Below are 26,466 nucleotides of genomic sequence, written 5' to 3'. Positions count from 1 at the left end.
GCACTGCCTAAGCACCTGCCTGGCTCGACCTGCCCACAGCAACAAGGGTTAATGGAAAAGGTTTTGTGCTTTAAGACACTTTGAATGGCTTTTATTTTTAGACGTTGTGGAAGATACAGAGTGAAAGCCTATTGTTTTTATGGTAAGAGATCTTTACAAAGACATCAATATTTAAAGTAATTAAAAATATCTTAACAAAAGACTTTGCTTAAAAACTTGGCAGTTTAACAAGCACTCCTCCCTTCATCATGTTTTATTCCCATCAGACCAAGGCCGGATTGTGATCCTTGTGTGCTGCAACACAAACAAGAAGTGTGTTAGTTCTGCTCAGTTCAGCCTTCATGCACATAGCTCTGCTGGGCTGGCACTGAGAGGCCTGCAGCCCCCTGGGTCAGCACATTGAAAAAATAATTATTTTTCCACCCCACAATTATTTGACATTCTTTTTAATCAAGAAGCCTCCTCTGAACTGTTGGTCCTCAAGGAAAACAGTAATATAGGAACCTCACACTTGGCAAGAAATCTCTTCCCAGCCTGAGATGGAACTCCCATCCAACCCACTCAGCAGCCTGAGGGTGTGAGCCAAGCTCTGTGGGCTTCCACAGGCTCCCTGTGGATGCAGATTCCTGAATCCACCTGTTCTGTTGGTGGGATTCCTACCCCTTGGTGATGGAAGACTGTGCTAAGCAAGAATAGTTGGAAATGGCCCTTGAAAAGTAAATTGGGACGTGCTGAGCCCAGTGACTCTGCTGCAAAGGACACAAGATGTGGACTGCAACTCACAGCCATCCTTGCCTCAAACCTTCCCGTGGGGTGACAGGTGAGTGTGCAGGGTACCTGAGGTGATACAGGCATAGAGAGGCAAATGATTGCTCAGAAATGCACAAACAGATGCAGTTTTAGCCCAAAGAAGGCAGCAGGAAGGTAGATGTGACCTTTATTAGGCTGACCAGTGACAGTGAGAGCACAGAAGGCTGTTGAAGTATGTCCTCAGTAGCCAGGGCTTTGCTTAGGAAAGATGGAACCTTTCTGGTTAATAATTAAACCTTGAGACTGTGGCAGTTCAGGCCCAGGGGCTGAAATGCAGGAAGCCCACTCCAGGGAAGTATCCCTGACAGCACTGCTGCAGCCCAACTCAAATGCACAACTTGCTCCTTCCTACAAAAGCTGAAGGACTCTGAACAAATTTGGGTTTTCTCATTTTTGTCCATCATATGAGAACAAGGGCGTGAACCACCTCCTTGACCAGCTGTGGCTGAAGCACAGTGTGGGGTAACACAACACAACAACTGGTAGATGAGGCCTTGGCTGCAGTAATTAGGTGGTTTTAGAAACCAAACACCCCAAAAAACTCCTGCCTGCTGTGGAAACTCAGCTTGATTCTCTCATGGCCACATTGCCAATGGGGATGAAACATCCTCTGGGGGAGATGGGTGAACTGGTAAGATCTCTACAATTAATCAACACTGTGGACCCTCAGAATCATGAACTGTGACTCAGGCCTGCTTTGTGGGCAGAACTTAGGGCTGAAGTTTTATTGGCCCTGTTAGATTAAGTACAACAGCTTCTTCAGCTTTTCTCTTGGGCTTTCTCTTCTTTGTGCAGGGCTTTAATTTTTAATAGATTAAGATAAAAATATTCAACTCTGTATTTTCCTTGGTTCTTTGCAAAATAGGTAGCAAGTTACCTGTTCGCTCCAGGAAAGAGAACAATGCACAGGGTGTTATTCTGCAGGCTCCTATAAAGCTTTTTGATATGGTGGTCTAACTTCTTCACCTTTTTCCTTAAGTCCTGCTCCTGCACAAGAGAATAGAAGGAATAAAGTCCCCCATTCATCAGCAATTATGCTTCTAAGTGTGTGGGAAGGTGACCTGTGGGATGGCACAGGTGAGGGCAGCAGTGATGCTGCTCCTGCTTGGCACTTGGCAGTGCAGCGGCCCAGCTGCAGGGAGAACCACAGGCCCTGCTCAAATGGCACCATGGCAAAAATGGGAGCTGCACTCCAGAGCTCTCAGCTAGAACTCTTCTTTCCTGTGCAGCCACACAGGCACTCACCTCTCCCTGTGACTCCTGTGCTGCCTGTGCCCTGTCAGCTCTCCAGTGCCAGGCTTCAGTTCCTGGGCAGCACCACCCACTGCCCTGTGCAGCTATCTGGTTTTAACATTATGCAGTGCCCTGCAAACATCCCATTATCTCGTGTGGTATTATCTCTCAAACTGCTCTGTGGGAACTGATCCTTGGCAGCTCCTCTGCTCCAGCACAAGGAGACCCTTCTGTCACAAGAGCTCTGCACCTCAGTCAGCTCAAAGTTACCTCTCCAGGTTCCCAGGGCAGTCTCTCCTCACTAATTGCAACAAACATCAGCAGAGCCTCACACTCACAGAGTCAGACAGCTGCTCCATTTTCTCATAGAAGATGTGCTTTCCTTGCTTCCCATTGCTGTGATTCATTTGCCAAATCCATCTCCAGAGGTGTCCTGGAGCAAGGGCATTCCTACTTCTTAGCTTGCTACCCTTCATGGTCCATCCATTTATAGCTTCAAGGGCATCCACAGCACTCTGGGTTTTCTGGAATTCTGAAATGCAAAGAGAAGGGAATGTGGTTTGGCAATGCTGTTGCTGCCCTCCTTGGCACCTGCAAGGCAGGGCTAAAGGTGTGGAGCAGGAGGGAGATGAGAAACAAATCACTGCAGCAAGCAGATTCTCATCTTGCTACAGATAAACATCAGACTAGAAATGCCAGTTGGCTGCAGCAGCACTCCCTGAGCTGTTCTCACCTTTCAGAGGTGATTACTGGGCTGTGTGAAGCTGCACAGTAGCCACCCCTCACATGGAAGTACTGGAGCCTATTAGTTACTCTGGAATTTTTCTAAGTAAATGTTTGGGGTTTTTTTAAGCAGGTGTTTTTTCCTCTTAAATATTTAGCTGTAAAGTGCTCCTCCAAACAATATGTGCTTTCACTGGAGCATTTTAAATACCATCCCTTTGAGCCTACCTGGGTTTCAGTATGCAGGCTGTGTGTGAAGCTACTTACTGAGGAAACAGCAGTTCCTATGCTTTCCACTCTGAAGATCCTTTGGCAGGAACAGTGTTTCCAGGTCTTTCAACTGGCTGAATTCTTCTTGCAAGTCTGTCTCTGTTAATGACTTCTTTAGACCAGCCACATAAATCACACCTTCATTTTCTACATCCAGTTCTAATTCCTTAATCAGAACATTGCAGTCCAGCATTGCTGCAGTGACTGGTCTCTGGACCTGGGGTGGATGCAGCAGGAATAAAAAGCATGTCAGCCTACACTGCTCTGTGTTCTGAGGTTCTATTTTAAAGTATTTTTCTCCCATTACCAAAAGTAGACAGGTTATTTTCCATCACTTGAAATAAATATGACTAAGAAGGCCAACTTAATTAGTCACGATAAAGGGAGATCGTATTTGTAACGCAGAAACAATACAAAACTAAAATGCCATACTCTATATAGCCCTGTTACTTGGATCTGCCTTTTCAAGCTGCAGCTGGAGGTCAGAACTCTAACTCCCTTCTGCTGACAGGCAGAAAGGAAAAAAGAAGGACCTAGCCACTTCCTTTCTGCCAGTGGTCCTGAATTGTGCAGGGACAGGGAGATTGTAACAGCACAAGCATTTGCCCTGACACACTGCTGTGATATTTCAGATGTACTGGAGGCTGTGCCTGGGCTGAACATAACTTTTGCTGTTTGCCTTTACCTTAATGCAGGATCCTGCTACCTCAGCTCCATTCAGGCTTTCCACAGCAAGCTGGGCAGCTTCCAGCACTTCGTATTGGATACAGACATATGGCTTGAAATAGCAGAGTAAGATACTTCAGGTTTATCAGTGAGAAACATTGGCCCTCCCTTTTAAGAAGTCACATCTCAAGAAAGTTTTGCTTTCTTTTAAAACTAGAATAATATAAAAAAGTCTGAGGGTAAAATATGTAATACTCCACATACTCTAGCTGTTTAAAACCCCGTTCAATTAACTCTTCAATTAGTACTACACTTTTTTCTCCTTTGGCTATTAAAGGCCTTAACACATCAGGTCACTTTAGAAGGACAAAAATCACCTCAGCTTCCCCAGCACACAAAGTCCTCTGAGCAGCACACGAGCTGCACTTGTTCTCATCATTGTGTGGAGTAGCTCTTTAGGTAGCCTGAATGACTGTAGCTGATGACTAAACTACCACAAAAAAAACCTCTAAACAGAATAACTGGTATTTCTTTGGTTCTAATCCGTATCTTTCCAAGAGTTTACTCAGACCTTCCAGGCCTGTCAGCAACCTTTGAGTGCTCCTCACCTGGAATGTTTCAGTTACCACTGTAAGGGACTGGATTGGTCCACACCTCCCAAATTCTTTCTTCACAGACTTCATGCAAAAGTTTTCTTCAAAAGGACCTGCGTAAATTGTCAGCATGTCAGTCAGCTTGCTTCTCACCTGTTGGAACACAGATTAGAGAAGGCACTTCACAGAGCAAAGGAACTAACTACTCAGTGCCTCCTGAGATAAATCACATCTCTCTACAAGCTCAGAATGGAGACTATTCTCAAACAAAAAATAATACCTTTTCATGAAGTCCAGCATGAAGGTGAGATGCAAGGTACTCTGGACCCAAACTGAACTGAATGATACTGAATTTGGACAGGGGAACATCTTCCAAGGCTCTCTGAAGGATCTGGAGGGACAAGAGCAAACAAGGCTCAAAGAGGTACAAGACAATTGTACTGCAGAGGATCAAAAACAAGGCTATTGAATTTAACTCCCAACTTTAATTTTCATTATTGTCCAAGAAAGTCCTCAGGCAGAAATTCTTCTTTGGTGAGTCATGAGAGGATGCAGAGGATCAAAGCTCATTTCCGAAATGCTCAAATGGATTTAGCTAACCTGGTATTAACACTATTGCTAATAGTACTGTCAGTCAGCTTTTAAAATAGGACTCATCTACCCACTCCCAGAACAAGAACAACTTTGAACTATTTTGATGCTTAGACCAACCCACTCTAAGTCCATTCACCTGTTTGTTTGAAGTGCTCGGGTTACTTTGACACAGGCCAGAAGAGTCTAATCCCTCTTTGCCCAAAAGGAGGGTTTTTTGGCCAGTCATCTGCAGACAATCTAAAAAACTAGCAGAGAGAAGTACACTGTGAATCACAATACTTTTCAATATGGGGAATAAAAACTTTCAAGAAATGCTTGTCAGAGAATTACAATGCAGTTAAGAAATTTGAAAGAATATTCTTGTCCACAACATCAAAAGAAGCATAGGAAATACTCTGTGAAATTTAAGATGAAACTGCTTAAAGTTTTTCAGCACTATGCTGCAATTATTTGTGTCTGTCTGAAGATCCTGATGGCTTCTGAAAAACATAAGGCACTTGTTTGATTTTACTGAGGATTCAACCAAAGGAAAAACATACATATTTGAGCATCTTATTACCATGGTTTGGATAATGGTGGAGGCTCATTCAGCTGTTCCTGGAACCCACATCCTTGTGGCTGTAGCACAGCTTTGTTCTGTGAGACCTCAGCCAGTTTTTCAGCTGTCAGAAGCATCTCCAAGTTTAGTTCTGCTACCTTGAGGAAGGAAGAAGATTATTAGCTGGCTTTCATCTCATCAGCTAATTGTAGCTGACAAAAAGCCTGTGCTTTCCCTGTGAGTCATGTAGGCACACTCCAGCAGTGAAGAAACATGGACATTAATTTCTTGCCTTATTATTTTCTGTTGTCATTTTCGAGCATGTGGCACGCACAGCATCAACAGGCAGTCATCTCCAAAAAAGTTCTTTCAGAAATCAACAACACAAGGGACTCATAAAACCAGTTGAATCACTACCACAACACACAAGGTCTCTGTCTTCTTTGATCTAGAAAAATTACAGGCATTCCTGCAGGCTGGAAATGTCTCAGTCCTTCTTTACCCAGGGTCCCTCTTCAGGATCAGCAGCAATGCTGGCTGATGTCAATGAGTACTGAGCACTGGTAGTGCCCAGGTTATTCAGGTACCTGGATATAGGCTGGAAATAACAAGCTGTCAAAACTGGGCCCTCTATCACAGCTCCATTTTCTCTTTTAAATCAACAGGAGGATGGGATGCTTTTCTTCACAACAACATTATGTTCTGTAATTTAGGACAAAAATCTTAATTAGGTATAAATACCTTTGTTGGTCCTTGTTCAATGAAGAATTGAGCTAACTCCAATGCAGCTCTAGCATCTTCTGTAGGATCATGCCCCAGCTTCTGTTCACACTGAATCTCCTTCCTAGGGCATCAAAATTAGGTGTACAGGCAGGTTATCTGTTTTTCCACACTGACCAACATCCTGTCTTTTCTAAACTGGGTCCTTTTCGGGCAAAAGAGCTTTCCCCTCTCCAAAAAGGATTTCAGTTCTGTGCAGCAGCATTCTTGTGAAATATTCCCAAAAGTTACTGCAAGAAATGTTTTTGCAATGTTGAGCAAAATGGTTTATGGAATTTACAGAATCACAGAATCACTAGGTTGGAAGAGATCTTCAAGATCATCAAATCCAACCCAGCCTTAACACCTCAACTAAACCATGTCACCAAGTGCCACATCCAATCTTTTTTTAAACACATCCAGGGATGGTGACTCCACCACCTCCCTGGGCAGACCATTCCAGAACTTTATCACTCTTTCTGTAAATTTTTTTTCCTAAGATCCAACCTATATTTCTCTTGGCACAGCTTAAGACTGTGTCCTCTCATTCTGTCAGTTGCTGCCTGAGAAAGAGACCAACCCCACCTGATCACAGCCTCTTTTCAGGGAGTTGTAGAGAGTGATAAGGTCACCCCTGAGTCTCCTTTTCTCCAAGCTAAACTAAACACCCCCAGCTCCCTCAGCCATTCCTCACAGGGTTTGTGTTCCAAGCCCCTCATCAGCCTGGTTGCCTCCTCTGGATGTGCTCCAGCATCTCAACGTCCTTCCCAAACTGAGGGGCCAGAACTGGACACAGCACTTGAGGTGTGGCCTCACCAGTGCCAAGTACAGGGGAAATCTGACAGAAGCAGTGCTAATACTTGCTACTCTGATGCATGATTGTTTTTAAATTTTACTTCTTTCTTGACCAATGGCCCGACTCACAATTTGCACACAGAGAGGAAGGCAACCTCCAGTTCAGTGAAGTTTGGCACTGCAGAGTATGACCGTTCACTGTGAGCATGGGGAGAACTAGCTCACTAAGATACTATCCAGTGGTAGCTGATACACTGAGAAATATGATTTAAGTCAGTAAATCAGACTTTCATGCATTGACCTTTCTTTCTTGCCAACTGAAAGCTCTCATCTATGTGAACCAGAATGCCTCTGTTGTTCTACAATTCAATACACCTCTACAGCCCTGCAGGAAGGTGAGTTTTGCTGGGACTCAGATCTGGTTGGGTCACAGTATTCTCCTTGCTCAAAGACAAGCCCATTTATTATGCTGCCTGATGTTTCAAGCAGCCAGTAAATTCCTTTTTACCATGTCTTACTTGCACAACCTGTTCCTTTCTTTTGAATCTTAGGAACAAAATAGCAATACTGATACTATGAGCAACAGAGTAAGACCCTATGACCCACCATGACAGTTTCTAATCTTTCCCATGACAGTACAGTAATAATCTTACCCTAAAACAGCTTTGGCTAGAAATTTTAGCTTAAATCTTCGACCTTCACTTCTGGCAAAAAGCAGTGAAGTATCAATAACACTGGGGTGGATCATCTGGAGGAGAAAAATCATCACCACTTTAGTTTAAGAACAGCAGACATACAGAACTGGACAATAACTCCACAATTTTCTGTGCCTCTGCCTTTTAATAAGAGAGCAAAAGGAATAATGAAGCAAGTCCAACTTTCCTTTCTATTTCCCACTCTAGTGGGAAGATTCAAGCATTTTAGATTGGTTAAATTACCCACAGAAAGGACTTCAGTTCTCCCCATGACAGAGCTATCAGAAGCATCTGGCTGAAGCAGGGGGTAAAGCTGCATTTGCAACAATATCTGTATCTGGACAGACTTCTCTCTTTTGGGTTCTGAACAGCCGCTTGCAAATTTTATAGCTGTAAGGAGAGTTCTTGACTTTTAAATCCCTACAGACACGGAGCTATTAATAATAAAAAGCAATTAACAAGTGTTAATGAATAAAAAGAGTGATTGTTAAAGAGTTTTCAGGTGTGAAATGAGTAACACAGGGTCAGGAAAAGCAGTCTTAAAAACATACTCACTTCCAAAGCCTGAAGATCAGAATTTAAAGAATGACCCACCAATACTGCATCATGGGGAAGCATTTTTTTTAGCCTGGTTTGGATGTCTGACAGTCTTGTCTTCACTGGAAGAAGCATTTTCTTTGTGATTCCTGAGAATCTTCAAAACAAAAGTTGGGTGAGTTAAAAGCAATACATTAGCGACAGTGTATGCTGGAAAACATTACAAGCAGGTCCTGTAAAACATGAACTCAGTGTAGCTAATCACAGAATGCTATTTACTGTTTTCTGTTCCAATATCAGAGGATATACTGCAGCTAAACTGCTAAGAATGCTACCACATCTGTTTCAAAAGTTTATTTCTCCCAGGTATTCTTAAGTAATGCAGCTGGCATCAGATAGCACAGGTAAGGAAATACTGCAAGTCTGATGGTGGAAGGAGATGCTTCCAAGTAACATGAGGGGACTGGGACATTACCTCCTGGATAAAGCCAGGTGAAGTTTTGAAGAAGACAAGCCTTGAGTTTTGCCTGCTTTTGTTATAATCCTGAGCTCCACCCTAAAGGTGTGTACAAGCTCTATGCATTTTTTACATATGAGCAAATTTAGCTATGGACTCCGTCTTATTTTATAACCATGAGTGAAGAGTAACTTGTGCTGTATATCATTAATTTGTAGCAGAACTTTCCCCTGGACACTGCAGAATGGCAATGGTTCTGCCTGGCAGCCCCACGGGCACCGTGCAGCACATTGTACACATAATGTTGGTCACTTGAGTCACACAGCAAGAACTGTATTCCTAACACTGAGGGAAATGCAGCAGGCATCTGTGCAAAACAAGGGGTTTCTGAAAGGTAACAGGCTGAATTGGAAAGGGCTGCAGCCCTGAAAGACAAAGAGATGAGCAAGGTTTGTGCAAGTGACCTGGTGCGGTAGTTCACCACTGTGCTCTCAGGTTTGACCAGCTCATTCAGGAGGCACTGACCCCGTGCATCCACCAAAGACACACGGGTGACTTCGTTCCCCTTTGCAGTCAGGCACTGTCAGGAAGAAGCAGAGGCAGTTGTTGAATCAGCACGATGATGCCACTCAAAAACCTTAACCAACATCTGCTTTGGCTGCAGCAGCATCACTGAGGAGTTCCTTGACTTAGAGATCTACCACTCACAGCTGGTGGGTTTATACTGTACTGTGCTTCATTTTAATTGTTAAATGGGCATTGTAAGCACAGCAAACACACAGGCAAGCACAGCACAGAAAAGCATTGTAAAGAAGTGCTGATTTCACAGAATCTGTCTGTGCTCTGCACTGCAAAAGTGTCATTGACAGCACCAGCTCCAGAGACATTGTACAATTTAAAGGCAGAGCCCTGGCTGTATCAATAGTTACTCAATGCTGATGCCAAACAGGCATCTCTGCAAGGCTAAAACTGCACTAAAGGAGGATTCTTCACCACAGCAGCTGTCAAAGGAACTGTGATGGCTAGAGGAAAGATGTGTGACAGGGAAGTATCTTTCCTTTCCCAAACCTTGGAGAGAGCTGAGGAGGAATTCCACAGCAGTCTCATGGGTTATTGCAGCATTGCTGACAGGCCTGGCAGACCCAACTGCTGCTCTGGGAACCAACAGAACTGAGCTCTCTGCTCAGGATATTATTTCTGTCTCATAGCCAGAACCACTGCTGGGGCCTCTCCATGGCTGCATTAGCACTGGTACCATCAAGGAAGGGACTGGCAGCAGATATTAAGATATCGGAAGTGATTTAACAAATGCACAGAGTGATTGGCGTGCTTGGGAACAGCTGATAAGAGCTGGGTGCCTGACTCTATTTTGTAAGGTCACACACACTGATTTTTACCATTTCACAATCCAGACCAAAGAGGGGGCTGCTGTCTGTCCTCTGCTGATCACACTCTGTGGAGATGTAGCCCTTGCATCCAGGGGAACCTGGAGGGAAAACACACCCAGGAATAAGAAAAAGACCTTTCTTCTACAATTCATATGACGAAACATATCACTAAACTGTCAAAACTAAAAACAACCCCCCCAACACAACAAAACAACTCTCACTCAAAAACTGACCTTCTATGGGATAGTCATTTTTTTTCTGCTCTTCTAAAGTTAGAGTATAGCTTGTAAGGCCTTGTTTTTTTTCTCCATATCTCTGAATGATGGGATCACATTGCAAGTTTGAGCTTTTAGTAATGCATTCACTGCTGGTGGAAGTCAAGCCTGTAGAATACAGAAGCATCTGTCAAGCTCAGTTTCTGCATCAGATCAACACTTAGAGGCTGCACCATTCCAAATCACTACCAGGAGCAACAGACTGGAGAGAAAGGGTCAGAGAAAAAGTCTTCTCAGCTTAAACCCAGTTTATATCTCTGTCTCTTTGATTAGATACAACTTAGAATGGGTAGTAAAACAGCAGGGATTGGGATTAAATATGTTAAAAACTTTCTCTCACTTTGCATTCACTTTGACAATCGGCCCAAAATGAGTTACTGAACTAGTCAGGGTAAGAAGTCTCATGGTTTAAGCCATTGTGTGCGTTCCTTTCTAAACATGTTTATCATGGCAGCACAGTGGGATTGCAGGGGATGCAAAGTCATAAATTTCTGTTCAAATTGAGTCACTGTCTTGAAAGAGACAATGCAAACCCAAACAAAATACCTTGTGGAGTGTTTTGAGATTTCAGGTTTGTTCCTTCTCCATACAGGCTGACTGGGAAGTTAGCAGAAGGTGCTAATGTGAATCTCTGAAAAAAGAAAATGTGAAAATGTGTTAATGACTTTGAAAGGCAGACATAAATAAGAAGAAAATGAGGGGTTCATTGATCCCCAAGCCAGCCAAATTCAGAGGAGGATGAAAAAAGAAATAGTGGAAATATATTTAGTGTTTTATCAAGTAGACAAACCCAACACAAATCAAACCTGTTCCAATGAGGGATGATACAGGATTCTTTGTACTACAGGACAATTTGCCTTGCCTGATATGATCAAGAAGGCAAATCTCAAGACCTTCTTTGATAGAAACTAAAGCTAGTTCCGGTCTTTCCAGTTAAGTTGCGATTTACATTTGCTGCAGTTCTTGAAGAAGTCTCTAGAAGCTTAAATTCAAGTCCTTTCTTTCTATCTTCTTTGAAAAATGTTGCTTGTAAGTCAGAAAATTAAAATAATTATTTTAATAATCTTTTTGGGAAATGGGAGAAACTTGACATAAAGTGCAAATAATAAAAGTTATATTTTTCAACCAGTGGGACTAGCATAACTCTATTGAGAGTCTCCTCACTCAGAGTAAATTCCAAATTATTGAAATTATTCCAAGATATTTATCATCTAATTGGCATCCTGTAGATGCAGGATACATAACAATCAGAGGACTGAAACATCAATAAGCACTTCACCTGGTAAGGCTTCAAAGGCATACATGTTGAAATCCTGTTCCTAATATCAAAGCCCTGTCCTTTGTTCTGAGCTGACAACTGCTGCAAACAGACCCTCTCACTTGCTGTCAAGGATGGCCACATCTTTGGACAAGGCAGTAATTCCACTGCAGCCATTATCCTTGGGATGTGGTTTCAGGACTGAAGAAGTTTAGAAGACAACGATGCAGTCTGGGGACTTACATGGCGGAACACTTTCCTGAGGTGTTTGAACTGTAAATAGAATCTGTAGAAATGGAGTTGGCTCATTTCGTGTAGAACAACAACCACAACCCCAGCCAGGTGGCTTTGGTGATAAATACGGCACCAGCTGCAGTTAAAAAAGAGCAATAATTTAAAAAAACTCCACAAACCAAAAACATAAAAATCAAAGCAAAACAATTATCAAGCACTCTTAAAAAAAAATTGGAACCAGCCCAGCTTTTAAGTCACTAAATGGCAAAATGCCAAATGACTTCAATAAGAAAAGTCTTTATAGCTTATCTTGAACAGCCACATATTCCTGGAAGCAACAAGAGTACAGAAGACAGAGAAAGAAGAGTTATTGCAAATTTCTGCTGCATACCATTTCAAGACGTGTATACCTCATTCATATAAATCAGAATGTGAATATACCAGCAACTTCAACTGTAGTGACACAATCTGGTGAATTAATGAATAAGTTTCACAAAATAATTTTTAATTCACTATTAAAATCTAAAGTGGGGTATTTTCTGCTATGAGTTTCATCTGAAGATTCATTTAATTTCATTTTTGCCATTCAAGGTTATAAACCCTCCTCAGCCTTTCCCTTCCAGTACTGAGAAGTGGCCCAGAGAAAGGGAGAAGTGACTAAAATTATTTTTTTCCTAAAATGCTCTAGAACACCCTGTTTCAATTATATCTAACATGAAATGCATTAATATTTGTGTTAATATTTTAACAGGGCATTTTGTTTCTCAGTGTGTGGAGCTTCTTCAGTTCCACAGCAGTCATTTAGTTTTTCAAAATTGCATGAGACAAAACTATGGAATTGTAGGATTTCTGCCAAAAGAGGAATTCTGCTTCCTGACCAAGTCTAACAACAACTGTATCTGCACAATCCAGGCTGCCATTATGGCAACTCCACAGCGAGTGCTCCAAAGCCAGCACGGCCAATACTCCTCCAGGAACGTTTTCACACCAGGGGAGAACACGAGGCCAGGCTGATTGCAGCTGTGGATGTACCTGGGCTGTGCTGCGCTGTGGCATTTCCCCAGAGCTGCGTATTTCAGCAGCTCGTACAGCTGGTCCTGGCTGATTTCGGAGTCCTCGCCCAGCAGAGCTGCTGACAAATGACACGACTTTTCCTGTGGAAAGGAAAATGCTGGTAAAGAGAGGTCCATGAAAAAAAAAAGGAAAAAGAAACTACTTGGATACAACCACCTACATTTAAAGTAACTCTTCCACTCCTTATGGGCAACGGTTTCCTTTCAGAACCCACTCTAATATTACATTTACTCAACATTTCAGTAACCCAGGTACTCTGACTCCAAAGATTTATTTAACAAAGATTAACATAAGCAGATGTATGCAGTAAGGAGACAACTGATATGCAAAAGCAATATCCTGGTCTCTCAACCCTTTCCCCCACTTGCTGCTGTAGAGCTTTAAACATTTGTGTAAGTTACACTCACTCTATGTGAGGTTTTCTCTATCTACAGTGTGGGATCTGCTCTGCCACAAGGGTTTGCTGACCCCTGCAGGGAAAAATGCTTCAGTAAAATCCAAGGAAGATGCAGAAAGGAAGTACTGAGGAGATGAGGTGGGGACTGTGCCACACAGTTCCACATAGCAGTTCTTTAAGCCTAAATGCACAAATTCTTCTAAAGTCTAATTAGCAACTACATGTGGCATTTTGGTGACCTCCACTGAGAGACGGCCTGTTCTGAAGAACTCCTGTCAAAATGTTAAAGATATTCTTATTATAGGTGATGAAAAGACATCAAGGCATACAGGGGGAAAAACACCACACAAAACTAGAGAATGTAAAACCTCAAAGCATAAACAACCACTGGAAGTTCTTTTTCCCCACACACTAACAAGCCGTGTGCTCAGTAATTTGGACATAGCCTGCCCACATGGGACTGGGCTGGTGTGCTCTTCAAGACATTTGTCACTGGGTAAGGAAGTTAAAGAGAGGTGACAATGTTCGTGGTTCCAGTGGTTAAGAATCATCTGGCAAAAACAGTACAGGCTGGAGTAATTGCTAGTGCCTCATCTCTCAAGCTGAGACAAGTAATGACACCGTTGTTTTCAATACAGCCTAATTAAAGCTTTGCAAAAAAAAAAAAAAAAAACCAACCCCACAAAAAAAAACAAAAAACAAAAACCACCACCACACACAAAGAGCAGAGGTTTTGGTTCACCAAGGAGAGGGTACTGCCAACCACAGGAATTCGTCTCTAACCGGGTACAAACAGGACTGATCTCACAGGCTGGAGACGCCAACTCCTGTTCCACGGGCACTGACTCAGTGTGCCCTGGGTGAGGTGTTACTGTGATACTGCTCTGCATCCTTCAGCTGTGCATATGCTGAGCACACACAACGCTCCTTTCAAGATCGGCTTTGTTTTCGAGAAAATTATATTGGAGAATGTACCTATTTTTTAAACAAAATTCCGTAAATGTAATGCTGAGCACTCCAAATGAGTTATTCTCCACATCTCTTGGAGCAGAATCCAAGCCATTAACAGGCTCCGCAGGGCAGCGGTCACGGCCCCAAACCTGCCAAGGTTCGAGAAGCGTTTGGACAATGCTCTCAGGCACATGGTGGGTGGGATCGGACTGGGCACAACTCCAGGGCCAGAAGTTGGACTCCATGAGCCCTGTGCACAACTCAGGACATTCTGTGTCGTTACCTGCAGGCACTGCCTGTACCCGACCCTCCCCGTACACTGCGGGTGTACATGGCTTTGCTGAGCTCCCAGCACCCCAACGCGGGACACAGCAGCACCCCAGAGAAGCGGCCGTAAGGGACACCGGGCCCGCACCTCGCTGCTCCCAGCGCCGGGCGCTCGGCTCTCACCTCGGGGCCGGGGCCCGGGCCGCCGCCATCTGCCTTCCACCTCTTCCGCGCCGCCCGCGGCCTCTCCGCGGCTTCGCCGGGCCGCTTGCGCCCGTTGAGGCACAGCCCCTTCGCCATGTCCCGCACGGGAGCGTCGGGCTCAGGCGGCCCCTCACGGCCGGGCACGGCCCCGCGCTCCCAGGTGCCCTCGGATCGCGCTGGGCGGCGCCGGGGCCGCGGCCGGAGCAGCCGAGCGCCGAGAGCGCGATGGGGGCGGGCCCGCGGGAGCTTTGAGATGGCGGCAGCCCGCTGAGGCGGCCGAGGTGGCCATGGCCACCAAGCGCCTGGCCAGGTGCGGTGTCCGGGGCGCGGTGGCGGTGTCCGGGCGCGGAGGGGCCGCGGTGGCGGGCGGCCCCTGAGCTCGGTCGGTGTCCGCAGGCAGCTGGGGCTGGCGCGGAGCAGCGCGCGGGCGCGGAGCGGGGCGCGGGCGGCCGCGGAGCAGCGCTTCGCCTTCCTGATCGTCCTGGACTTCGAGGCCACGTGCTGGGGCGACCGCGGGCGGCGCGGGCCCGAGATCAGTGAGTGCACCGAGCTGGCTTTGAACCGTGTGTCCTCATTACGTGTCTTCCGTGTTATTATATTACTTCTAACCCCTGGCGTTTCAGCCTCGGTGTAATGGAGTAATAGATACATAAATAATAGAAATGTGCGTATGTGTGTGTGTATATATATATATATATATCTCACAGAATATTCTGAACTGGAAGAGGCTGATAAGTATCATCAAGTCCAGCTCTTAAGCGAATGACCCACACAGGGATCAAACCCACAAAGCTTGCCCAAATCAGCATCATGCTTGAACTCTGTGTTTATATACATATACCTATACACACACACACATATATATATAGAATAGAATCGTGGAATATGCTCATTTGGCAGGGACTGATATGAAAATGTCTTATTCCTGTGAACAGTTTTAACCTTTCTGGCTTTGTGTTTTGGTTCTGTTTTGTTTGTTTTGTTTCCTCTTCTCCTGTGTTTTTTGCAGTTGAATTTCCAGCAGTCCTGTTAAACACCTCAACAGGAGCAATTGAATCTGAATTCCACATGTATGTTCAGCCCCAGGAGCATCCTATTCTCTCTGAATTCTGTACAGAACTAACTGGCATAACACAGGTACAATTGTGACTTAGCATTGTTTTACAATTGTATAATTGCTGTTTACTTAAAGAGACCTTTAAACGGTTCAAAAGAAATAAACCTCAAATGAATTTCAGTGCATTCTAACACATACATGCTTCTTGTTCTGTTCCTTGAAGAATCAAGTTGACCAAGGGGTGCCTCTCAACATTTGCTTATCACAGTTTCTGAAATGGATTCAAAAGATACAAAAGGAGAAGAAAATTATTTTCAGTACAGATAGTCACAGTAATTCTACTTCAGAAGCAAAAGCATGTGCCTTTGTTACATGGACAGGTAAACAACATTTTCATTTGCTTTTTCTGCACAGTAATATCATTAGGTGGCACTAGTGAGATTGTGTCTTCACTTCTACTCGGCCAAAATCCTATTATTAGGTATTAAAAATGTGGAATATTGGGATAAGACTGAAAATGTGGAATTCTGACATGTTTGCTGCATCTTTGACTCCAGGGTCTGACACTGTTACATTTTTTTACTTTAGTGAACTGTATGATCATTCTTAGTGAGTCTAAAGGAATTAATGATGTCTTTGAGATCTTTAACTGTCTGAAGTTAGTTACTAACAACAGGGGTTTGCTTCTTCTAGTGTCCCATTGCAGCAACCCCAGTGTTTCCCTTGGACAACCACTTCACAGACTGTGCCTCCAGCCATCCAGCAGCACAGGATGCTGACAGTGTGTTGGTGTTGTGTCCCTTTATGTTGGTGTTTAGGCCACATAAAGGGATACATAGGCCACATTATGTGGATTTTAGGCCAGTTCTGCAGTGGTGGATTGACTGTGGTTTTCCCTGCACAGACTGGGACCTGGGCGTGTGTTTGCACTACGAGTGTAAAAGGAAGCAGCTGCGCAAACCTGACATTCTGAATTCCTGGATTGATCTCAAAGCAACATACAGGGTGAGAGGATTGACAGACTGAAACATTTCTACCCACACTGACCTCAAAGCTGACTGTACCTGAGCTTACAAGGCAATGCTGAATGTCCCAGTGACCAGAGTAACCTGGTTTTATTTAGTGTTGGTACTGCTCAGTAACCAGCTGCCCTAGAACTGTGTGAATTTGAATAGAAATCTTAATGTTAGGAAATGATTGTTGTTTGGTAAAATAATGATAATTATGAGAATTTATGAGCTGCCCTTCCTTTCCTGATAGGTTTTGCTCTCCTTGCTTCCTATCTTTTTTGTTTTGTGTGCTCTTATTGCTGCCTTGTATTGCTGTGTAGGAAGTTGTCATTATAGTCTGTTTAGTCTGTCATTAGAGTCTGTTAAGTACTCAGAGGTACCAGGTAGGCAGCAGAATTAGGTCTCTAAGGATAAACAGTGTGAATATTCCCTCTTTCTAGTGATCAAATCAGATACTCATATCAGGAGCAAGAAGTAATACTCACTTTTTTCAGTTACCAAAAAATCCATACCTATGCCAAATATATTCATGCCCATACCTTTGATTGCATCTTAAGTTATTATTTATAGTTGTATTGTTCAATGCTGGTCTGTTAAGACTTTCATCAGTGTAAGCCATAGAGTGCAGACAAATGACTTCAGAGCTCAGACAGAATGGATTTGCTTAAGACTGAGAGAAGGGATTCATGTTTATTTCCATTCTGATTTCTAACCAGGTAAGTAACTTATGGTCTTATCCTCACTGTAAAATGCAGATACCCAACTTGCTTAATTGCCTTGTGAGATTTATTATTCGTAAGGGGATATTTCTGAAATGGCTTTGCTTCACTAGGGAAAGATTTTTAAATGCTTCATGTTAAGCACCTGCATTTCTTTCCTTAGGCCTTCTATAACAGAAAGCCTAAAGGGCTAAATGGAGCTTTGCAGGATTTGGGGATAGCTTTTGAAGGACGGGAACATTCTGGTAAGTGTGATGATCCTCATTTTAATATATATTTATAAATATATGTATCTTAGAAAGCTAAATAGCACTCTTTAGCTCTAGTTAACCTAAAGCAGCTAGTTATTACTCTGAGTAGTTACTACTGTTTCAGGTTATGCCATGTTCTGTCCAACAGACCATCAAAACAAGAAAGGCAAAGTGCTCTGAGATAAGTTTGTTATTTCTGACCTCATACTTCATTTCTGAACTCTCTTCTACTGCTACTGAAAGTATGTTCACAAGATCAATTCATGAATTGCGAGGATGCAAAAGAAAAGAGGTGGAGGGAAGATAAAGAAACTCAATTTTACCTGATAGATCTGGATATCATGTTAACGTGAGGGAATTCCAGCACAATATGTTGGGTTTTTCTACTTGATTAATAAAAAGAGCAAGGATATTTAAAATTGTCAATAGATATTCAGCTCTATGGATAATCCTTCAGATGTTTCAGCACAGAGAATTATTTGGAATTTTCTACTTCCATTCCCTTTTTTGAACTAGATGACTAAGTGTCACAGTTCTGTGACTCCTTGTCATTCATGTAAGGCTTACCTAGATTACATTTTTCTAGTAATAAGAACTATCCCCAGTTCAAAAAGAAGACATTAATATAACCATACTTTTGAAGGGTTGGATGATTCCCGGAATACTGCTCGTCTTGCTTGGAGGCTGATTTGTGATGGATGTGTGCTGAAAGTTACTAAATCTTTGGATAAGGTTAGTCACTACTTTGTATCTTCCTGTCTACTTGCTTTGTAGCCTGGAATACAGATGAAAGGTGAGCTATTCAAATAATAAACCCAGCATCCTGACTGTGATTTGGAAAGAACATCCTTAGGCTGATACGCTTATTAATTTTGTGCATTTATTCCCAAAATGTCTGGGTATTCACTTTCCAAAATCTGCTTTTGTTTACGGACTCCCTAGGCACATCAGAAGAGTAATTTAATTTCCAGAACACTGACTGTAAATGTCACTGACAAGAGTCCACTGGGAAGTAAGAGCAGACCTGAAACATCTAGAGATGGAACTTGTGAAACAAAATCTCTGGCTGAGGACAAACACAAGAGTATTGCTGGAAACAAGATAAATTCTAATGTACAGGCTGGGGAACAGGAGATCACTTGCACTGATCCCTCTGCAGATGTCCGTGTTGTACCCAGCAGCAGCTCAAGGACTGAATTCCATGCTCAATTCCAAAGCTCTTCAGCAGCATCTCCTGACAGATTTCCTGTTCCTCTGGGTCTGGCACAGCCATATCCCAGTCCTGCATCGACAGGCATCCGGCAGGGACTGAGCATTGGGCAGCCTCTGAGAACAGCCAGGCCCAGCCTCCCAGTACAGGGATCAGGGCTGGTGCTTGTCTCCACCACCATCCCCTCAGTTACTCTCTCCAGTGGGGACATCAGCACCAGTTCTGAGTGCTTGTCTCTGCTGACAGACTGGGAAGATGTTGCTTTGATACCAGAATCTCAATATGAACAAAATTCAGACTCTGTTCAGCTCAAGGATGACTCAAGTACAGATAGTCTAACAGCGTCTGAAGAAGAAACTATTTCAAAAGAATTGGCTGTGACAAGTTCAGATAATCAGAGTTTGGAGGAGAGTGTAGCACCCGTGGAACCTCTGAGGTCTGTTGTTTACAAAAGTCCTGATACTACAATCTATAATATAGGGACAGTACAAAGGCAGACTTCAAAATGTTCCGCTTTTAAGTTACCGTCTGCAAAGGGAAATGCTGTTTCAGCACAATCAGCATTAATTGGAAATTACTCTACTCCTTTAGAGGCTCCTAAAAGAAAGCCAGCTAGTCCAAAAACATGCCCACCAGCAAAAAAGCAGTCTTTTCATATATATCAAGAGAAAACTTCCTCTTTTGATCAATCCTTACCTTTGAGAAGTTCAAATTTGCCCAGAGTATTTCCTGCAGTTCTGAACTCCACAGTCTATTTGAATGAGTCTGTAAGAGCTGTGAGAAATGGAAAATCAACTCCCCCTCTGTGTAACTGTGGCCGAAGAGCTAAAAAACTCTCTGTGTCAAATGCTGGCCCAAATCATGGCAGAGCGTTTTTTTGTTGTCCTGTTGGCAAGCAAGGAGGTAATAAGAAAAGTTGTGGATACTTCAAGTGGGAATATGCGCTTCTGAAAGAGAAATCTAGTGGTCTCACCTTTAATGCGGATGCTTTGACCTCTCTTAGAACTGTTCCTAGTAATTCAGAAAATTCTTCCAACAAAAAGTATTTGTGTCTTAGACCCTCTATGAGAACTTGAGAACTGATACAATTTTTTGTCTGAATCCTAAACTCTCCATGTTTCATGCTTAATGGAATCAGGACAGTCAAATGATGTCAGATATATATTCTCAGAATGGGATGAAAAGGACAGTTCTTGGTTAACATAGAAAGTTGCTCAAACACACAAAAATACCAGCAGATCATGAAACAACTCCTTAATGAAGTGTGAGAGAACAGATAGCTATAAGTGCTAAAATTATAGTATGAGCAGCTGTTGCTACAATTTTAACATTTCTGTTCTATCATATATTTTAAATGCTTTACTAGTCCAGTCCTTAAAGATTTCAATGACAGATTTTATTTGCCCTTTTTTTCCTAAATATACTTGTGATGCTTACAACTTTTAGTTTTTGAATCTTTTGAAACATTTTAAAATCTCTTTACAAGATGTCACACATTGAAAGTGATTCTTGAAGCAATGGTATTCTCTTAAACTCTTATAGAGTTTTTTATCCTTTAAGTAACAATAAAGATAAGATACTGATATTTCATTAAATACTTTATTTAACACACATTATTATTTTGCTCTTGCCTCTCTGGGTTTCCCATTTCATTTGTATCAGTGTCTGCTTTAGCTTGCTGTATAGCCCCTGGGACAGACAATTGATAGGAATCGGGTAAGAATGTATTCAAACCTAAACTAAGAAGGATATAGTGTAATGTCTTACTTTACATTACTGTGCAAATCTGCAATGTCTTTCTTTGTAAAAAATCCTGCAAAAAAGCAGCAAGCACTTTAATTTTTTTCTCCACTTCTAGCACAGTTTGCTTCCAATGGTGGTTTTCTTATGTTGGATTTGGACCAACTGCCTTGGTCGGTTTTTTCCACAGATCAGAACCTGTAACAATTCTTCCCCCTTAATTGTCCAAGAATTTTAAAAGTTACAGCAGGGAGAGGCGGCTCTTACTGACCGGGATGGACCCACACCTTCCTTTAGGAACTACCCTACGGGCCACGACTGTTCTGTTAGCACATGTTCGTTATTTTTCCAAGCCTCCATTTACCTGTTCAAAGTTTCAGGTTTAGCTGGTCCCTCTACGCCGTGACACCTTCGGCATTCGGACGGGCGGGGAAGCGGCCGAAGCATCTCCGTCCGTGGAGCGCACGGGTCCGTGTGGGACGCGGCGTTGCGGAGCTGGACCGAGGGCGGCTCGCTCCCCTCTAGCGAACGTCCGCTCCTCTCCCCTCCGCTCCGGAATTATTAACGGAGACTTGAACTCTGGAACCGGAGCTCGGGGGAAGAGAAAGCATCAAGGGCTACGAGTTTGGCCGCGGCTGAGCGCGCCACCAGAGTGCTGGCCAGCCCGGGTCCGCGACCCGCGCTCCGGAGGCTCGGCCGCCGTGGCTCGGTCCCGGCGGGCCGGGCCCCGCGGTTGGGTCCCGGTGCCCGCGGCCGCCGCTCCAGGCGCGGCGCTGTGCCGGCCGGGCGGGCGGGCGCGGCGCGGGCGCGGCGCTGACGCCATCGCGGCGGTGCTGGCGGAGCTGCCCGATGGCCGCGGCCGAGCCGGCGGCGCGGAAGCGCCGGCCCAAGGGGCACTTCGCGGCGGGGGCCGGCCGGGCCAAGCGGCCCCGCGGCGCCGGGCGGCAGCTGGAGGCCGGCATGCGCGGCATCCTCATCACCTGCAACATGAACGAGCGCAAGTGCGTGGGGGAGGCCTACAGCCTGCTCGGCGAGTACGGAGACCTGCTCTACGGGCCCGAGCAGGTGCGTGCGGCCGGGCCGGCGGCGCTCGGGGCGGGCTGGCGGGGCGGGGGAGCGGCACCCCGAGGCCTCGGCTCCCGCCGCGTGTGTGGAACGAGCCGCGTGTGTGCACCGCGCCACCACAACCCCGAATGTCCCAGGTTCTGCGGGCGAGCCCCTTCGCAGCCCCGCTGCCCCCCGTGTCGCGGGCCCAGCGCGGGCTGTGAGCTGGGCACTGCTGCTCACCAACAAATGGTGCGTGTGTGAAGTTTTCAGATCACGAGGAGAAGCTGTCTGGAAGCGACAGAGAGGAGGATGAGGATGATGTCGAGGCAGCTGTGAAGAAGGAGGTTGGCCAGATCCGTGCCTCGACGGAGCAGAAGCTGCGGCGGTTCCAGTCGGTGGAGAGTGGTGCCAACAACGTGGTCTTCATCAGAACCCAGGGCATAGGTGGGACTTCAGCTGATACTGAATAATGCAAAGTGCTCTCAGTTAGTAAAATGCCACAGAGTGGCTTCCAAGTGACACATGTATATCAAACAAATACCCTTCTCTTTGGCCGTGCCACTGAATTTTTTTGTTAGTGAGGAAGCTAAAGGTAGAGGAAACTGCTTTGATGAAACACTTTGATTCTCTAGTTTTGGTATCGTAAAACAGTGCTTTACATAAAAAGATATGAGGCTGACAGCAGTTCAGCCAAGTTCCCAGCTTATTATTTAGAAGGGGAAGAGAAGAGATAATGCCTTCAATTTGTTGCTTATACCCAGCTGTTTTTCTTGTAGAACCTGAGAACCTGGTGCACCATATACTAAAGGATATGCACACCACTAAAAAGAAGAAAACAAGAGTCATTCTGCGCATGCTGCCCATTTCTGGAACTTGCAAAGCTTTTATGGAAGATATGAAAAAATACACAGAAACGTTTTTTGAGCCTTGGTTTAAAGCCCCTAACAAGGGTACTTTTCAGATTGTTTACAAAGCTCGTAATAACAGCCATATGAGTAGGGAAGAAGTAATTAAGGAACTGGCAGGTATGTATGGATGTCCCATAAAACAGAACAAGTTTGCATGCACAACATGGGTCAGACTTAAAAAAGGTCGTAATGCACATACACATTTTTTGCTTAAAACCTCTATGTTGAATCCTAAAAGCTTCTCTAAGACTTAAAAAAAGCTTGACATCAGTATTCCTTGTTGGTGTTGATGTCTTAAGAGACTGTAAGCAGAAGAGAGAACAATGTTGAATATAATTTGCAGTATCAGTTATATGTGCTTTGAAGTGACTGCTATTAGGCTTTGGATGCTGTGTTGAAATAATAATGTTACTATTTCTGTTCAATATTTGACTCATATAAAAGCTCCACCTTACTCAAATATTTTATTGAATGGATAAAAATTAAGAGAGAAGAGGCGAGATCCCTCTCAGTTATAGCCAATTATTTTTGTAATTGCTTAAAATAGAGGAACAGAGCAGGACTGAAGTAACTGAAAAATTATCTCACTGCAATTACTGAGAAACAAGACATGCTTATGCTCTTAAAGAGTTTTCCCAGCATCTTTTAAATTGCATCTTCTTTTACAGGAATTGTGGGCAGCCTCAATCCAGAAAACAAGGTTGATCTTAATAATCCACAATACACAATTGTGGTGGAAATAATAAAAACCGTCTGTTGCTTAAGTGTGGTGAGGGACTATGTTCTGTTCAGAAAATACAATCTACAGGAGGTGGTGAAGAGCAACAAAGAAGATGCACAACAAAACCCATCAAGTGTGACAGAAGAACAGAATTCAGAGGTAGTTAAAGCAGAAGCTAAGGAGCAGGAGAAGAGCTCTAAAGAAGTAAAAGAAGAGGGCAAGAATCAAAGTGAAATAGAATCTGAGCCCAAGGGGAGTGATGCTCTGACAGTGTAGAAAATGGGATATAAGGGAAAGGTAAATGTAATCCAAGCATATAAGAAAAGTTGCCCTAGAGTTCTGAAATGGTGTTGGAATGAAGAGAGGCGTTTTGTTTTGAAGTCCTGGTTTTAAAATCCACATGTGTAAGAATTTCAATGCTCGTTGCAGGTGGAACTGACATTTCAGCAGATGTGAGGGTGCTCAAGGGTGCATCACCTTTCTGGTGAAACTTGCTGTCCTCCTGCAGCTTTGTTCTGCATTTCCTGTACCTGGCACACAAAGCAGGGGTCTGTGCATGTATATGTAGATGTGGCCACCCTGACATGTATGGACTCTCCTTTGTTATATCTGGAGGCTACAGAAGCCAAAAGGCAACACAGAAGGAGCTCTGAGCTATTATTGTCAGAGAGAGATCTGGAAAAGAGTTGGTTGCAGAGGCTTTTGGGAAGGAAGTGAGCTGACAGCTGCAGAACTTGGTAACATTTTTCTGTGTGAACAACAGCATGAGGTAGAACTGGTAATTTGCTGGAGGGATTTATACATATATTTATATATACACACAGATATGCTGTCTTGACTTGAATGGAAAGAACTGTTATATATATAAATACTTGAATATTATGAGATGATTTAGAGTAAAAGATTGGAGTGTTTTAGAACAATAGAAGTATAGTGCAGGCATTGCAGATGGTATTATCAAAAACTACATGTGTGTTTACATTAGCTGTGTATGCAGCACTTACTGGTTTATAGTAAATGCTGTAATCACTGAATGGAATCCTTTTGAGTAATTCCCTGCAGATAGCCTTTTGCTGCTCTTTCCAAAGACTCAGTCCTTGGGGGATTTTATAAACTGTTGCTGGTTTTATTTTTTAAGTCTCAAAAGTTTGAATTTAAATACTGATTGGAAGCTTCTTATGAAAGAAGCTCTCCATTATACCATACTACCTAAGGGGAATTAAATTTTCTTTTTTGGTACAGTTTTAGCTTTTGGTATTAATTTTGTTTCAGATTGAAAGTAATGCTAGTGAGCCTTTCTATTGTCTTATTGTTGCAGTGGACTGTCCCTGTGACTCCTAAAAACCAACCAAAACCAGTGCAGCTATAACTTGCTTTCCAACAGGGTTTTGAGTATGCCTCCTGTAGAACTTTCTAGCTTTCATATTTCATTTCTAGCATAAAAGCCTGTGTGTTGCTAATGGGAGAAGATTCTCTTGAAGAACACAATATGTCACTTGTCTTGGTTTAATGAAAAGGACTTGTTCAAGTCTGTCATAATTTATATTTTCCTCTTCTTTCAAAATGGTTTCAGAAGTTGGAAAATGAAGATGACTTTTATTTCCCTAGTCCTATCTCCGTTGCAGCCCATTTATTAAAACTCTGCTTTCTTATGTCCTGTGGTGTTTTCTTTAAATTTTTGAAGATTTTTGTGTGTGGATTAAGACCATCAATGTCTAAGTCACACAAAGGAAAGAACTATCTGAGACCAGACACAAAGGCCAACTGTGAATGTTTATTGGTGGCTGATGTTGGTAGTTAAGATTCATGACAGACTACTTCTAAGGGCAAAACTCAGGGTAATTACTGGAATTTTTCGTTGTCTTTCCTCCTCTCTCTCATTGACCTGTCTCCCTACAGGGTTTACAGTTTACTTCTGATTGTTCACAGTTTGCACTTACTGAACATTCATTGTTTAGACATTAATTCCCTGGCTTTTCTGCTGTGCCATCACTTTTGGACTCAGTGGTTCCCCCATGGTCAGATGGTGTTTCAGTGTTTCAAATTCAAACCTTCATGGACAAGCTGTAAGACATTACATGAAAAGCCAAATAATTGCTGTCACTGTCAGTGCTGAGGAAAATGTTACAGTGCCCAGACATCAGCTGAAGAGGTGATACATTGATGGTGGAATGTGGCATACTTAATTTGTCCTAATGTTGACTTGAATCTCAAGGATCATCCTTTCGTATGATACCCTGTCCCTGAGATTCACTATTCCCCTTGTGCTAAATTAAAACTCAGATTGGCTTGAGAAACTTGAAGATAATTTCTTCTAAGAACAAGCCTATCTCACAGCCTCGGTGTTTTCCAGTAGTGACTTGCCTTTCTTGAGGGTCACAGCTGTATAATTAAAATATGAATTTACATGTAATTCAGCTCATTTATCATTTCAGTAGTGAAATACAGTAGGGGAGAGCTTTAAGTAACACCAGTAACTCCCACTGATTTGACACAGCTGGTAATATCCTGTGCCCAAGAGAATCATGCTGCAAAATCCTTCCTGTATTATATTCCTATTCAATGAGCAAACACCCTGTGGTTATGCCATCTTAAAACAGCTAATCCTGTAAACCTAAGAGGCTTAGTTTTGAGGCCTGCCTGGAAAACAACATGAAATATGAGCAACTGTTCATTGTGGGCATGGTGTTCTTACATTTAAGACTGCTCTTGGATCAAACTGTGGCATGGAATATACAAATATACAATATTTGCCCGGACTGCTGTTTGTTGGCTTGGCATGCAAGCACTGCCTACTCCTGCCAGGTTATGTGTGGGCAGTCTGCCTCCCCAGCCCAGCTGTGTCCTGGTGCTGCCCAGGAGCTCCCACTGCAGAGCCCCAGAGCCTCCTGGCCAGCTCAGCACTCAGCTGAGGCAGCCGAGGACATGGGCAGCAGGGAAGTCAGGGCAGTGATCCTGCCAGGTAGGCAGGCTGCCAGTGATCTGACTAGAGGATTCCTAAAGGCATTAATTCATTTTACAGTACCCTTTTTAGCCTTTCATAGTGAAAAGCTGTTCATCATTATCATCAAGTTTTAGGAATATG

General features: G+C 43.6%; 3 protein-coding genes across 5 annotated transcripts; 2 read left to right on the top strand and 1 right to left on the bottom strand.

Annotated features, from left to right (window-relative positions):
* Nucleotides 1-75: 75 nt before the first annotated feature.
* REXO5 (RNA exonuclease 5) lies at nt 76-21,428 on the bottom strand. 3 transcript variants are annotated; one of them, XM_053957156.1, is made up of 20 exons: nt 21,070-21,428; nt 15,974-16,046; nt 12,858-12,979; nt 11,835-11,961; nt 10,880-10,964; nt 10,292-10,441; nt 10,068-10,156; nt 9,135-9,250; nt 8,232-8,370; nt 7,635-7,729; nt 6,169-6,271; nt 5,449-5,585; nt 5,026-5,134; nt 4,576-4,686; nt 4,311-4,448; nt 3,722-3,814; nt 3,034-3,253; nt 2,382-2,575; nt 1,688-1,797; nt 76-294 (listed from the first exon to the last, which is right to left on the bottom strand). In XM_053957156.1, the coding sequence occupies exons 4-20, from the start codon at nt 11,898-11,900 to the stop codon at nt 225-227; spliced, it is 2,025 nt and encodes a 674-aa protein (XP_053813131.1). In that variant the 5' UTR covers nt 11,901-11,961; nt 12,858-12,979; nt 15,974-16,046; nt 21,070-21,428; the 3' UTR covers nt 76-224. The 3 variants fall into 3 exon arrangements, with proteins under 3 accessions (XP_053813131.1, XP_053813129.1, XP_053813128.1); XM_053957154.1 differs by lacking the exon at nt 21,070-21,428 and adding an exon at nt 19,662-19,739; XM_053957153.1 differs by lacking the exons at nt 15,974-16,046; nt 21,070-21,428 and adding an exon at nt 14,698-14,891.
* ERI2 (ERI1 exoribonuclease family member 2) lies at nt 14,913-20,931 on the top strand. The gene is made up of 8 exons (XM_053957157.1): nt 14,913-15,028; nt 15,115-15,254; nt 15,728-15,855; nt 15,999-16,155; nt 16,680-16,780; nt 17,668-17,749; nt 18,399-18,487; nt 18,698-20,931. Exons 1-8 carry the CDS (start codon nt 15,006-15,008, stop codon nt 20,039-20,041), a joined length of 2,064 nt encoding a protein of 687 aa, XP_053813132.1. The 5' UTR covers nt 14,913-15,005; the 3' UTR covers nt 20,042-20,931.
* Nucleotides 21,429-21,523: 95 nt separating the features above from the next.
* THUMPD1 (THUMP domain containing 1) lies at nt 21,524-25,033 on the top strand. Its single transcript, XM_053957158.1, has 4 exons — nt 21,524-21,770; nt 22,016-22,196; nt 22,529-22,777; nt 23,329-25,033. Exons 1-4 carry the CDS (start codon nt 21,555-21,557, stop codon nt 23,655-23,657), a joined length of 975 nt encoding a protein of 324 aa, XP_053813133.1. The 5' UTR covers nt 21,524-21,554; the 3' UTR covers nt 23,658-25,033.
* The last annotated feature ends 1,433 nt before the right edge of the window (nt 25,034-26,466 follow it).

This window comes from Vidua chalybeata, chromosome 16 (genome assembly GCF_026979565.1).
Source record: "Vidua chalybeata isolate OUT-0048 chromosome 16, bVidCha1 merged haplotype, whole genome shotgun sequence".
Taxonomy (NCBI): domain Eukaryota; kingdom Metazoa; phylum Chordata; class Aves; order Passeriformes; family Viduidae; genus Vidua; species Vidua chalybeata.
This window is presented reverse-complemented; position numbering and strand designations above follow the sequence as displayed.

What these genes read in the sequence shown, in the direction of transcription:
- REXO5 (XM_053957153.1), bottom strand. Translation starts at nt 14,814, where the DNA reads ATGGCGAAGGGGCTGTGCCTCAACGGGCGCAAGCGGCCCGGCGAAGCC. An exon ending in AAATGACTATCCCATAGAAG is followed by an intron (nt 10,157 to 10,291) that starts GTCAGTTTTTGA and finishes TTTTCCCTCCAG; the next exon opens with GTTCCCCTGGATGCAAGGGC. An exon ending in CTGATCTTCAGGCTTTGGAA is followed by an intron (nt 7,730 to 8,231) that starts GTGAGTATGTTT and finishes TTTCTCCTCCAG; the next exon opens with ATGATCCACCCCAGTGTTAT.
- THUMPD1 (XM_053957158.1), top strand. Translation starts at nt 21,555, where the DNA reads ATGGCCGCGGCCGAGCCGGCGGCGCGGAAGCGCCGGCCCAAGGGGCAC. An exon ending in TGCTCTACGGGCCCGAGCAG is followed by an intron (nt 21,771 to 22,015) that starts GTGCGTGCGGCC and finishes GCGTGTGTGAAG; the next exon opens with TTTTCAGATCACGAGGAGAA. An exon ending in CATCAGAACCCAGGGCATAG is followed by an intron (nt 22,197 to 22,528) that starts GTGGGACTTCAG and finishes TTTTTCTTGTAG; the next exon opens with AACCTGAGAACCTGGTGCAC.
- ERI2 (XM_053957157.1), top strand. Translation starts at nt 15,006, where the DNA reads ATGGCCACCAAGCGCCTGGCCAG. An exon ending in TGCCTTTGTTACATGGACAG is followed by an intron (nt 16,156 to 16,679) that starts GTAAACAACATT and finishes TTCCCTGCACAG; the next exon opens with ACTGGGACCTGGGCGTGTGT. An exon ending in ATCTCAAAGCAACATACAGG is followed by an intron (nt 16,781 to 17,667) that starts GTGAGAGGATTG and finishes TTCTTTCCTTAG; the next exon opens with GCCTTCTATAACAGAAAGCC.